The sequence below is a fragment of the Pavona decussata genome, unplaced genomic scaffold (genome assembly GCF_977016875.1).
Source record: "Pavona decussata unplaced genomic scaffold, jaPavDecu1.1 SCAFFOLD_348, whole genome shotgun sequence".
NCBI lineage: Eukaryota > Metazoa > Cnidaria > Anthozoa > Scleractinia > Agariciidae > Pavona > Pavona decussata.
In genome coordinates, this window is record NW_028145732.1 from 284,461 (window position 1) to 297,500 (window position 13,040).

General features: G+C 37.3%; 2 protein-coding genes across 5 annotated transcripts in view; both read right to left on the minus strand.

Annotated features, from left to right (window-relative positions):
* Positions 1–261: 261 nt before the first annotated feature.
* Positions 262–6,093, minus strand: LOC146453146 (uncharacterized protein C7orf57 homolog). The gene is made up of 8 exons (XM_085097005.1): positions 5,935–6,093; positions 5,097–5,454; positions 4,172–4,297; positions 3,914–4,057; positions 3,028–3,133; positions 2,277–2,338; positions 1,931–1,981; positions 262–854 (listed from the first exon to the last, which is right to left on the minus strand). Exons 1-8 carry the CDS (start codon positions 5,960–5,962, stop codon positions 812–814), a joined length of 918 nt encoding a protein of 305 aa, XP_084953131.1. The 5' UTR covers positions 5,963–6,093; the 3' UTR covers positions 262–811.
* Positions 6,094–6,849: 756 nt separating this feature from the next.
* Positions 6,850–13,040, minus strand: part of LOC146453147 (serine/threonine-protein kinase Nek2-like) — a 21,114-nt gene continuing 14,923 nt past the window's right edge. For all 4 annotated transcript variants that reach the window (XM_085096979.1, XM_085096978.1, XM_085096981.1 and 1 more), the window contains exons 3-9: positions 12,803–13,020; positions 12,175–12,412; positions 10,953–11,162; positions 10,218–10,294; positions 8,643–8,719; positions 8,470–8,533; positions 6,850–7,649 (exon numbers count right to left, since the gene is read on the minus strand). In XM_085096979.1, coding sequence (XP_084953105.1) covers positions 7,376–7,649; positions 8,470–8,533; positions 8,643–8,719; positions 10,218–10,294; positions 10,953–11,162; positions 12,175–12,412; positions 12,803–13,020 — 1,158 coding nt within the window. In that variant the 3' untranslated portion in view covers positions 6,850–7,375. The remainder of the gene's footprint in view (positions 7,650–8,469; positions 8,534–8,642; positions 8,720–10,217; positions 10,295–10,952; positions 11,163–12,174; positions 12,413–12,802; positions 13,021–13,040) is intronic.

The following is a 13,040-nucleotide window of genomic DNA, read 5'->3' on the forward strand; positions in this document are numbered from 1 at the left end:
GTCATTTACAGTTATTGTAAGTGACTAAAATCTTGCCTTAATTTTGTTAATATTGACCTTGATCAGAAAACAACAGCTTGGCACATTTAGACTCATTCATTTCTTAAATGATGACATAGACGTTTACTTTTTAAAAAAGCACAGGTAAATCCAGTTATAAAAAAAACAGTCACTTAAGTCATCCATCATGGACATTTTAAGATGAGAGCAAAGTTTTAACAAAATACACCCTGGGCTACATTTTTTGTTCACAAAAAGCTGTTTTGCAGGTAGCAGGGTATTGAGAATAGTTGTAGTGTATTGTGCAGTAAGGAGGGGCTGAAGTGTAATATGATCAGAGTAAATAAAATTGCAAAACATTTTCTTCTTTTCTTTCACATTTCAAGCCATGAATGAGTTCTAGCAAAACAGCTTTCAACTAATCAAAAAAGTCTTTAATAATATCAGGTTATTTTCCCAAATCTGAATTTTAATAAACCTTTGGGTTTGTATCTGAGATTCTAGGGTGTCACTTTTTTGAAAGGGCATTGTTAGAGTCTCTTTGAACTCACTAAAATAATAATAAATACTAACATTATAACACTCTTTTTATCTTTGACGCCCAAAAATCTCATCCATATTTAGCAGGCTGCCTTGTTCACTATTCAGTAGATAAAAATAAAGTCCTCTTGCAGAGGTGATGACCACGAAACCACGGAAGATCCACCTTCCTCCAACTGGGGGCAGCAGTTTATAAGCTTTGAAGTATTTAATTTACAGGTACATCTTGAAAACCCTGAACACGAATCTTGCTCATAAGCATCCAACTTGTTTACGTTCGGAACGACTCCACTCTGGGTTGAACTTTCTCAAATCTACAACAACCAAACCCAAAAACAGACTGTTAATACACTAATGTGATGAGATTCATCTTACCTTGAGCTCTCAATTGAAGTTTTAAGCAAATATGATTGTTCCATCATTTACAACACCAAAGTTTTCAGACAACAACAAAGAGAATACTCATTTCAAATTCACAACTGATATACATTGTCAGTTCCTTATATTACCAAGCAGAAATTATTGGAAGCTCTAACCAGCAGTGTGTTGTGCATATACAATGCCAGCTTATAGTATTGTCACACTAGATGTGCACTCCCCTGCTATACCACCCCACAGGTCATTGAAAGTTCTATGGGGAAAGGGGACTCACAAGTCAAAGGCTTTAAAGGTTGGTCCACACGGAGGGAATTGTTGGTGGGACTAGTCCTGGAGACTTGTCCTATCATGTGAATTATATACCCATTTTCACAAAAAAGATTAACAATTAAAAGAAACTGTAATCGCAGGGACTATTATTGGTCCCAGCAACTTGAGTGATTTGAATTGAAGGCAAAAGCCTGGCCTTCCCCTCAGAACTGTGGTTGTATGTGAGCTGATCATGGGGCAAGTCCCTGACTGACTAGTCTCTCTATGTAAACACTAAAAGGGAATTGCCCCATGGACTAGTGCCTTGCAGACCATAAAAGAAAGCAAGAAGCTAAAACATGAAATATCTAATGGGGCACTCCGAAGGTAAGACAAAACATAAAACCTTCCAATTGGGAGGGACATTAAGTTCAGACTTGGTGTCAAGGGGCAGCATTACACACATCAACACATGAGCTTCTTGGGGTTATCTTCCAAACATTTACTTAGGGCAGGATGTTCCTAGGAGGCTAGTACCGTTACACTGCGATGCGCAACAGAACAGAACAGGGACGATTGTGGAAATTTCCTGCAACAACATTGACTTAATTTCAAACAAGCTGCTGTCGATCCCCACAGGGAATTAGTCTAGGTGGTCATAAACCCAAGAAAGTCCTCATCACAGTGTTTGCCAGCAGCCATTGAGAAATATATCAAGAAATAAGAGCTCTGGTTGTGGTGTTTTATTAACATATCATCTTACTTGCTGAGTTTAAACAGAGGTTTATCGCTCCTGTTGGCATCTAATGGTTTCCTGGATAAAAAATAAATAAATGAAATATCAGATAAAACAATTACAGAGAACTAACCCATGTACATGTAGTGTTAAATTATACAAGTCCTACATTCAGAATCCTTCCACTCTGGAATTTTGTTCTGGTATATTCTAGGACTATGGGGTGTTAAATCTTGTTTCAGATGCTGCAAACAAACTCTAACATTATTTTGGACTGTAGCCAGTTGTGAGCTCTGGGAAAGGTTGGAAATTGTTTGATGTCAAAAACAGAATGAGCCCTTAAACTAAACTGAAGAAATAACCTTAAACTCACCTCATGGCGATTGCATTTCTGTTTTGTTCATCCCTCTTTTCATCATTTTCCTTTTGCTGTCTCTAAATTTATTTAACAAAACACAACAAATGAAACAATTCAAATTAAAAACTGTTCTTCAAATTTAAGGAAAATCAGTAATATTGCACCAAGCCAGCATTATGCTGTAGTTTTTGCAAATCCCTGATATTTTTAGCCAAACTGAAAATAATTCAAACTGCATTTAACAACTGACAAGTTTGCAATACCATTAATTTCTTGAAAAAGGTTCCTATACTAATTCTAATGAATTTACTGGATTTTGCCCTGTGTGGAACTTGTGGTTTGGTACTGACAACAAGACTAAAATTATTAGTCATCATGGAATCTGCAGTTCTAGAAAATACCCATACCCTCCTCCCCCTACCTTTCCCGTAGAAGTAAATAATTAAGTACGTAGTTTAATAGGTCACTCAAAACAATGCTTGTCTGACAACACTCTTGTGAGTGGCAGTAGCTGGTTTCTGAATTAAAGGGCCAACCTATTTTCTACATATTAAAAGTGACTCTGATGTCTCTATTGGTAACACTTGTGCACTGTACTGTGATTGGTGAGAGTAAATCCAATTTTTTTGATTCTGTTTTCCCCACTGCTATTGGTTGTTCCTGATGCAAATATATGTTTGATCCATGGCAGGTGATTAGTTCACCTACTATGTTTGAAATGCAGAGTAAAATAAACTTAAAAAAAAACATTCAATAAAAATTATACCTTCTTTTCATCTCTTTCTTCCTCTGTTTTTTGTCCTTGTTCATTAAACCAATCACGTTGGTATCCCATTGACATTAAATGCTTGAAGTTCACAGGTTCGGGATCTCTAAAAAAACAAAAATGATATGGTACAATCATGAGCCACTGAGTGGAAATATCAGATGACCTTGCATCCTACTAAAAAACTAAGTAATATGGGGTGTGTTAAATTAGGAAGCCTCAGCCTGCCAATTTTGAGGCGTCTGTGTGACTTGTTTGAATGTTAAACAAGGATATGCATAGAGAAAAATACTTCTAGCTGATAACAAGGCTTGTTAGTGCATTGCAAAAAAGACATGCCATATGCACATATTATCTGAGGCACAATAGCCTGAATTTCAAGTTTCCTTCCTGGTCACTTACTCCTGAGGGTCATACATGTATGTATAATTTGAAGAGCTTGAGACATGCACAACTGAGCTAAATGTTTAAGTGCTTCTTAGATCTGTTCTTTCAATTTTTGTTGTAGCTCAGATTCGTTGGACTTTTTGCATGTGTGGCCTTCAATTCCTTCTGCAGGAAACATTGCCCCAGTGCTAGCACTTAGCCACTACTTTGCAATTCGTTTTGTGATAAAAACGACAATTTTGCCCTTAATCATAGGTTTTTTATTGTTTAACCAAGTGTAAAGCAAGGAACAAAAAGCTAAACCAAAGAAAAAATTGATCTAAAAACACACTATCGGTCAGTTAATATTCCCAGAGGCCTTCAGTTCTCCTTCCTATTCTCTGTATTGTCATCTTAATAGTAACTACAGAGTATTGCACATTTTACATATATTCTATCATGCATGGGAAATAAAACAAGAATGACCACAACTACAACAACAACAAGAACAACCGCTTACATCTTAGGCAATCGAACTTGTCTTTGTTGAGGTTCATGTTTCCTTGCTTCCCTCAGTTCTTCAAATCTCTTATCCGGCTTGTTGATTTTCTTCAGTGGGGGAAGTCTGGCATTGCTGGGCTTTTCCCTTTCATCCTTGGCATCCCTTTAAAACATTTTATAACATTTTTTTAAAAATCAAGCGTATTTTACTTTACACTTAAGTGCTGTAAGTTTGAGGTGTTAAACATCCACCTTCTTCCTCTCACAGGGTACATACCGTTGCCATTTTGAGAGGTTATCAAATCCCATGATTGACCTCTTTGATCGATAGCCACCTGTCACAACTTCATCGTCTGACGGCAAATCATGTACATGAACATACCAATCAGGAAGGACACGATACCTGAAATAAATAACAAAACAAGAAATTTACATTTATTTTTTTGTCAGCAACTTCTAGCCTGTCTGTCAAAATTCAGTTTGCAAGTTAGAATTGATGCATGCCCAGTTGGTGATTCAATCTAAATTAGCTTTTTTCAAAAAAGCTAATTTAGTAAACTGTCACCGGATGCTCATTTCTCCTGACTTGTACCGTGTGTGAATATAAAATACAGGCCCCAGTTGTTCAAAGAGCTGATAACTCTTTGAACAACTGAAGCCAGGGATTTATAAACAACATGCGGTATGATACCATGTACATGTATTTGGGACCAATGACTTTTTTGTGTTCTATTGGAGAAACACCACAATTTTTTTCTTGTTTTTCTTCACAGAAATGGCCACCTCCTTTCAGTTGAAGATTCTTGTCACTGAGAAATATGTCAATTTTGCTGACCAATTCCTTATTAAAGATCGATGCAGTGTCACCTGTTTTCAGTATCACTGTGAATAGCCAAAAACATATGATTGAGTTTTGTCAACAATGATCCTTCTAGTGCACAGAAACTGCCATTAATTATCTTTATTGGCTGACTGGATGGCTAAGATGGAAGTGGATTACACCTTGAAAAAATTGGCCAAAGTTCTTCCTGTGCATTTTAGAGAAGTCGCTTAAAACCGATTATAGTTGTTCTTCCAAAAGGGAGAAAAACCAAAATATTTCCTTCCTGGTGTTGTAAGAGCAATTTCATGTTACACAGGTTCTTTTGCAGTTTTGACCAAAATACAGCAAATTGCTGTGACATTGCTGCGTTAACAATTACCCTGGCTTTGGCTCCTCGTGTTGCTCTTCCTGGGGAGCCCCCGTGTCTCCAAACTCATCAACTTCATCATCTGCCGGATGATCATGATCAAACCAGTCCACTCTTGGGTAAGGAACTGGCTCCTCAGGTTTTGAAGGTGGGCTGCTAAACGCCAGCAGATTCTTGCGCCCACCTTTTTTGGCCAGTTTAATGTATTTTGAATCAGTGTCTCGTATCCACTTTCTCCTGAAATGTCTGTCATCTTGCTCAGGATTGACAAACTCATCTTTGAGTCCCCCTATCCCTGGGATCTGTGAGGCAGCAGGGGCCTGCTTCGCGGGCTTTGATGTCCTTTTGCTGGGAGCATGGTAGAACCATTCTGAAAGTTTTGAAAATATTAACTTATCACATAAAAAGCTGAGCTGTTTTAAGTTCTTGTGGTGCATATGCACTGGTCAATAAAATGTATCAGAGTTCCCCCCTCGAGCAGAAAAAAATGTCTCAGCAGATCGAAAGGATAAAGTTACAACTGTCCAATTCAACTAACTGATCAATACACCTTATTTAATGCAAGCTTAATTTTGAACAGCTTTTTGGACATCACGAGAGGATTTTACGTAAAGCACTTGTTTCGGTCTGGTCACATATAAGCTATTACACGGCAAAACCGTCATTATGCTAAAATGTTGCTGTTGAAAACAACTAACAAAGAAATCCAGTCGAGAGAAGATTATGAACTAAGTAAAGTTTCTAAATAAATGACTCACAAAGACTCAAGTGAACACATTTAGTCTACATTTTGACATCATGTGGGAGAAAAAAAAACCCTTCATATTTTCAAAAACTAAAAGTCCTTTACCTTGGGTGGAGATACGTGGATTAGGCATTTAAAAAAATCAGCTATCAGTGAAGAATCTCTCTACGTGTTCATGCAGCTCTGCTAAGTTCAACGAAGCAACAGAAATATGACGAAGGCGAAGTCGCGTTGAAAGACGGTATTGTTTGTTTCTATGGCAACAAGAAATACAGTCACAGAGTCGGTGCGTGACGTAAGGAAGAAACTCGCAGTCGCTCGGGCCGGAGTCACGCAACGCTCCCCGTTCCCGGCTGCGAAGGAGACTACCTTATAATAATAACAATAATTTACATTTGTATAGCGCAAACCTCTCTATGGATATATTCGGTTGCGCTTCACAATATTGTTAAAATACCTGGCTGTATTTGTAGCACAGACACTGAATCGCGCTGAAATCGCCTCTAGTTTACGCAGCCGATTCTAAACTACATCTTGCGAGACAAAGATCGCACAAACGTCGCACGTGAAAACTTCACTAACACTGTCAAACCTATTGCCTATGCCTGGCCTGCCATTGATAGGTTCATGAAGGCCGATGCAAAGTCTCACCTAGCTTCCTGAAGTGACTGCTTCCATCTGTGAGTACCAGCTTTCCTCAACACAGCCTTCAAAATTAAAATACTACATTGATAAATACATTAGAAGTGGGATTACAGTAGTTTGGTCATAGCTCACAAATTGATTAGTGAGTGCCTTGATGTCCATGGCCGATAAAGAATGCTGTGGAGGAACAAACACTGTTGATGTTTTTACAGCATGTTGCTTTGATCATGATCATACAGCAGTGAAAGTGTAAGATACCACTGTAAAGGTGTTGGTTTGAGTGTTTGGCCTTACCCTAACCCTAACCCCTTTCTTCACCAAGCCCCTGTATACTCTTATCAGCAGCTGCAAAGGCATGATTTAACACTGATTCAATTTAATCAATAGTCACTTTATTTTATTTCAAAATAAATATTTACACTATCTTACATTACTACACTAATAAATATTTCTATTAAATATACAAGACTTCTAAAGCAAACAAAAAATGCTTTCTAAGCTAAATATACAATAATAATATTGTTAGTACACACTATTATAAGTAAAAAATGTGATTACATTCAAGCAAAAGTTTTATACAGTAACAGAAGTATTCATTTATGTCATACTGTGTGAACAGTCTTTTAAATTTCTTCCAAGAGAAAGAGTGAACCAAAAATGGCAAAAGCTGCAGGTACTGTAACCCTTAAACTTCTTGGGTTGGTGCACTTGTTAAATCAGCTGTTCACTGCATGTGCCATCTTTACATCTCCACCATCTGAGAAGAAAACTCATCGACTGATCACACTAGTCAAAAGGCTTATTAATTCAAAAAATGTACAAACTGAAATAGCTCTGGACAGTGTGGATAAGACTTAGACTGAATTTTGAAGATCAGGATATGGTAATGTAGTTAGTTTTATCAAAAGTCAGATAACACTCTTGGTCGAGCATTTCCATAGGGAATATTTCCATGTCTAAATCCCAGTTCAGGAAGATGGCGTCTAACAGGAAAACCATTGTTTGTGACATCTTCAAACAGTTTTGCTCGAGTTTCAGGATCATATGTGTATTTTCTCTTTACATTTTGGACATCATTTTCTTTGTCCATTGCCAAGTTACCATATAAATGTGGCCTCTTGGGAAGTAAAGGAACAGCCTCTCGGAGACCAAGGAGACGCTGGTTAGTTTCAGCCCTGGAAGTAATATTGAAAAAAAAATGGTCTTACTGGTTATTGTTAAATAATTAAAAACCAATTTATACAACATGTTAGGACCAAAGAAGGACTTGAGACATGAAACTAACAGTCTACTGCCTGGCCAATATTGACAAGGAAATGTTCAAGTCTTGTAATCTTTCCCACTTTTTTTTTTCTGTTGGTTGGTGTAATGTCCAATTCATTGCTATAGCTACATGTAATCAAAGATTATCAACAATGCCACACATCAGGCATCTTAAGTGCACGTTGTAAGCTAATTAGCTACATGTATTAAAAGAGTAATTTGTTTTAGCAGTATCCAATATCAGTTATTTGGTTTTTTCTGTTGACAATGCAGCAGGAGGGGGAAACTGAGATAAATGGTCAAACAAATAATGGGCTTCCTCTTTGATGACCATCATGTGCAAATCAACATGCCATTAGTCACTAACATCACGTGAGGAACATACATGTAGCTCCACATGCAGTTTTTGACCTAACAGCTTAATTAATTAAAGAATTGACGCAGTAATTGTGATTAGAAAGAAATTCATCAAATCTTGACTAGTAGTTGGAGGAGTGTTTCGTGACAACCCTAATAACGGCTGCGAAGGAGACTAATTGTTTGACTGATTTTGGATGACATCAAAATAATACGATAATAAAAGAACTGAGCTTCAACCAGGCTTGCAAAACTTTTGTTATGTTATTGTTAAGCAAACATATCCATTCATGGCTCTCGAAAATTTCCAGTGAACAAGTCAATTAACTACACAAAACATCTCCAAAAGAGCTTACACCACAGCATACACTGTACCTTGTTACTTTCTCTTCTCTTTCAGCCACCACTCTTTCTTTTTCTACCAACATTTTTTCTCTTCCTAAGGAATGTCATGGAAATTATAGATTTTATTATTATGACAGGAGCTGCAATGGCATTATCACAATTATTTATTTATAGGTGATCGTAGTGGTCTCTAATATACATACTGTCCAACTCTTTCTGTTTCTCAGTTAATTGCCTTTCCCATCTTCTGAGGAAGTCATCTTGTTTCCTTCCATCATTCCTGAAAGAAACATTGTCAAGTGTGTTGCTTAATGTAGAACAGATAACTGGATAATAATGTGTTAAGGTTAATTTCTAAGAGTTGTTAAAACATAGCTTGTTTATTAATTATTATTATGCATCAAGATATTTTCTTGCATGCTCGCTAGTCTGCATGACAGGCGCTTTATGAGCCAAGCGGGGCGAATGCAATATTTCGCGCGGAGCGCGACACGAGCGCGTAGCCTTGCATCCACCATATGGAAAAAGATGGCTTCCGTACATTTTACCACAACACCACGTGCGAACCCAACACAGTCAATAGGCACATAGAAATCCATATTTTTTTGAGAAATTTTTTATGCCCGTAGTAACAACAGTTTGTATGCTAGGTTTGAAGTTTTTGAGCCTTTTAAGGGTTTTCGTACGCTAAGAATTATAGGCACTGTAAATGTACCAGTTAGCATCTTTTTAGGTACGGTGGATTATTAAAGAATTCTTTTTTGTTTGTTTGTGTTTTCAAAGTATCTGCTAACAATTTTTTTGTGACTATACTCAGTCTGGTCAAGGCTGTTGCCTTAATGGTGATTTACACGGCACGACACGAATCGTTTCGTGTTAATCAAACCTACAACTTCCTCACGACTGTCGTGAACGTCAAAAATAGACAATCGTAGGTATAGGCAATGTTGAATGACAAAAGTTGTGTGCGATTTTTTACATGGTGCAAGCAGCGCGCGCTCCAGAAATTGCATGCAACAGCCATAAGCAAATTTGGTACCGTCTAAACCGGCCTTTAGAAAAAGGAGGGAAGATGCTCACCCTTACAATTGAGAAGGGTGCATCTACATATACATAACAACACTTGCAGTCTAGGCTACACCTGAGACGGGTTCCAGGGGCCTGATTCAGAAAGACCTCCTTCCGTTCACGTGGCTGCTATTGACCTAAGGTCAAATGTAGACTTGCTTACAAGTCGAGCTCAGTGAGCGCAAAGCGCGATCGTTAGCTCAGAGAGTGTGAAGCGCAACCGTTAGAGCTCAAGCGAGCAAGAGCTCGCGCCAGGTCCATTCAGTAGAGAGAAGCGAGCAACTTTGAGAAAGTCTAGGTCAAATGTATCCTTGTTAAGGATCTTAACTTAGGTGGCTAATCATGAATCTGGCTCCAGCCCTGTAAATTTTAATGAGATTTTGGCCTAAACCATGGTGTTTTTCTTAGGCTACAGCACCCTTGTTAAGGGTGCGTTCGATGGACCCTATTCCAGAATAGGAATACATTCAACAATGACAAGAAATCCCTCACAAGAGGTTTTAGGAGTTACTGGAGTACGAAATGGCTCATAATATATCATGTGTCAGCGAATGTTTGCCGAAATGTCTTCTTAGCTATTCCGCTCATTCTTATTCTGGAATATGGTCAATCAAACTCACCATGTCCTGCAACTACAAGTTAATCATTGAAAATATCTCTAGCAGACTTGCTGATAAATTACAGTTTAGTAGTGAGAAATTAATGCTCACTGAGGCTCTGCTTCTCCTTGAAATCTGTGGAAAAGTGTACTGCAAAGAAGTCTATCGATTGATGGCCTACGGTCCTCCTGTGTAAAACATTATAACAGAAAATATATTGATATTTAACTTTACTAAGTTGCCAGTGCATACTAACCTGAACATTATTTTTGGTCTACTTTTGTTACAAAACAAACACAATAACTGTTTGAGTGATGCTGGTAGATTTTTGTATCTGTGCTAGTCAAGTGCCTCCCACAGTCCTTGATTTAATTGGAAAGTTGTGAAGACACCTAATATTAATAACTTTATGCAAATAGCACCAGTTGGAAATTGCCCCACACCAGTGTCCGCAAAAACTTGTTGATGAATTTAATACAAATTTTGTAAATAAACTTATTAAAATTATAATGCAGGTAAGAAACTTTAATGTCTATTGCCAACAAGTGCAACATAAGTCATAAGATAGGTATTTTTGTCTTTTGATTGAATGAAGGTATTTTGTTGAATTGTTTTAATATTTATTTATTTAGCAATCAACTACTAACAGTAAACCTGTGTTAGTACATATCAACAGGGCATAAAAAGGTTGTGTGTAAATTACACGGTTTTGGATCTGTACTGGAATAAAGTGGCTCAGTTTAACAACATGTACAGCATGTTGCTAATGAGGGATCTACTGTACAGTCATGTACACATACCTTGGCATTTTAACTTTTACACAACATAAGTACAGCATGTACTTACATTCACTCTAAGCATTGAATTCACAACGTCACTTAGATCCTGTGAATACTTTTCAGAGATTGGATGGAATTTTCCCACTCTGATCTTTGCCTCTAAACTCCTCTGATTTAGTGCAGTGAAGGGTGGTGACAGGGAACAGAGTTCATAAACCAAGCATCCAAGCGACCATATGTCTGATTTCTCATTGTAACTTTGTTTATTCACTTGTTCCTAAAATTTATGACAGAAACAGCCATTTCGTTAAGGTTCACTCATCTTGGACAAGTACTAATAGGCAACCCTGGTACTTTTTTGACTCAACTTCACTTCCATGTACTCTGAGTAGATTATACTCAGGGCTGAGGGCATAACCCACCCAAATGACTTTTCAATTTATGTTGCTTTTTGTTGTTTTAGCTTAGATAAACCGGAATTTTTGCATGCAGCCTTGCATTCCGTCAGGTAACATTGCAACAATGTTTTATCTCCTGCGTTGAGCTTCATTTTGTGATAAAAACGGAAATCTTGCTTATAATCATGGGTTTTTATTGCAAACAAAGTGCAAAGCAGCTTATAAAACATTAGAGCAGTGTTTGCTGAAGGAATTCAAGGCCACATGCAAAAACTCCGTTGAATCTGAGCTAAACCAACAAAAAGAAATCTGAAAAGTCATTTGGGTTGGTTATGCTCTCAGTCCTTCATTTGGAATTTTTAATAAATAACTAAAATCTTGAAGTAAAATCATACTAAGGTTGACCTGGCCAAGCATTTATTTATGTATTTCAGTAACTCAAAAGAAGCATGTCCATGTCTGTTAAATTGGGTTTTAATAAAAATCTCTGGTTCTTACAGTGTATCTCGCATTCTCTGCCTTCAGCGTGTTCAGTATACATGTGATATAAGTCGGAGGGTTGAAGTGAAGCAATCTCCATTGGCATTTGCCCCCCGCCCCCCACACCGCTCCCCACAAAAAACCCCTGGATATTCTGGTAACTTTTAAACTATGAGTAGCCCCTTAGTTTTCATACGGTCATAAAAGTATTTTAGAGTCAGAGCAAAACAGGTGAGGATGTATTAAAATTGCCTCCTGCAAGCAGACACAACACAGGGAGAATTTTCATGTGCACCTGTGTGTTTCCCTGGGAAAAATTTGGGAGTACTTTATGGGTTCCTTACTTACATTATTGACTCTATTTTATATAATATTCATACAGTAATGTCTTACAAACAGTAGGTTACTTACTGGTGACATATAGTAAGGTGTTCCAACAAAAGTTTTAGCAAAGCTTGTGTCGTGTTGAAGCACTCTTGCCAATCCAAAGTCTCCTAGTTTGACATTAACGTTACTATCCAAGAAAACATTAGCTGGCTTCAGGTCTCGATGCAGGACATGAGCACCATCCTTCCTACGATGGCATTCCTGGAGCGCCATGACTAGCTGATGCATGATCTTGACAATAAAATCTTCTTCTACAAATTTCCTAATTTATAAAGAAAAGAAAATTTTACTTTTGTGTGAATGTAAATACATAATTTACTGTTCAAAAATAATGCCCATCACTTGATTTATAGGTTGCCAGAAATGTGTTTATACCTATATTATTTTAAGTTTGTAATTTCTTTTTGAAATATTGTAAATTAAGGATGAAATAACCTGTAAGAACTCCTTTATAAAGTATTACTGAGACCGATTATACGAGATTTCTGTTCCTACATTGGTTGTGTTGATCTTCTCTTCAAGAGAATTTTATTCTGATTGTGATCATGCTGCCTCTGTAACTAGAAGTGCAAATAAGTTCTTTATACAACATGTGTGTATAGATTATTAATAATAATTATTATTATTTCCAACAAATATCAACAAAACCTACTTTTCTCTCCTGTGTTTGGCTATCAATGCTCCCAGATCTCCTCCCTCACAGTATTCCATCACAATATAGATGGTTGTATTTGAGCGATCAATGATTCTATCATGGTACCGTACAATGTGTGGATGCTTGAGTTCTCTTAGGAGATTCACTTCTGAAACAAGCATCTGCTTTTCAACTTCAGTCATTTTGCCATAGTCAAGTTCTTTCCAAACTAGAATCTTAAAACAAACAAAATTAA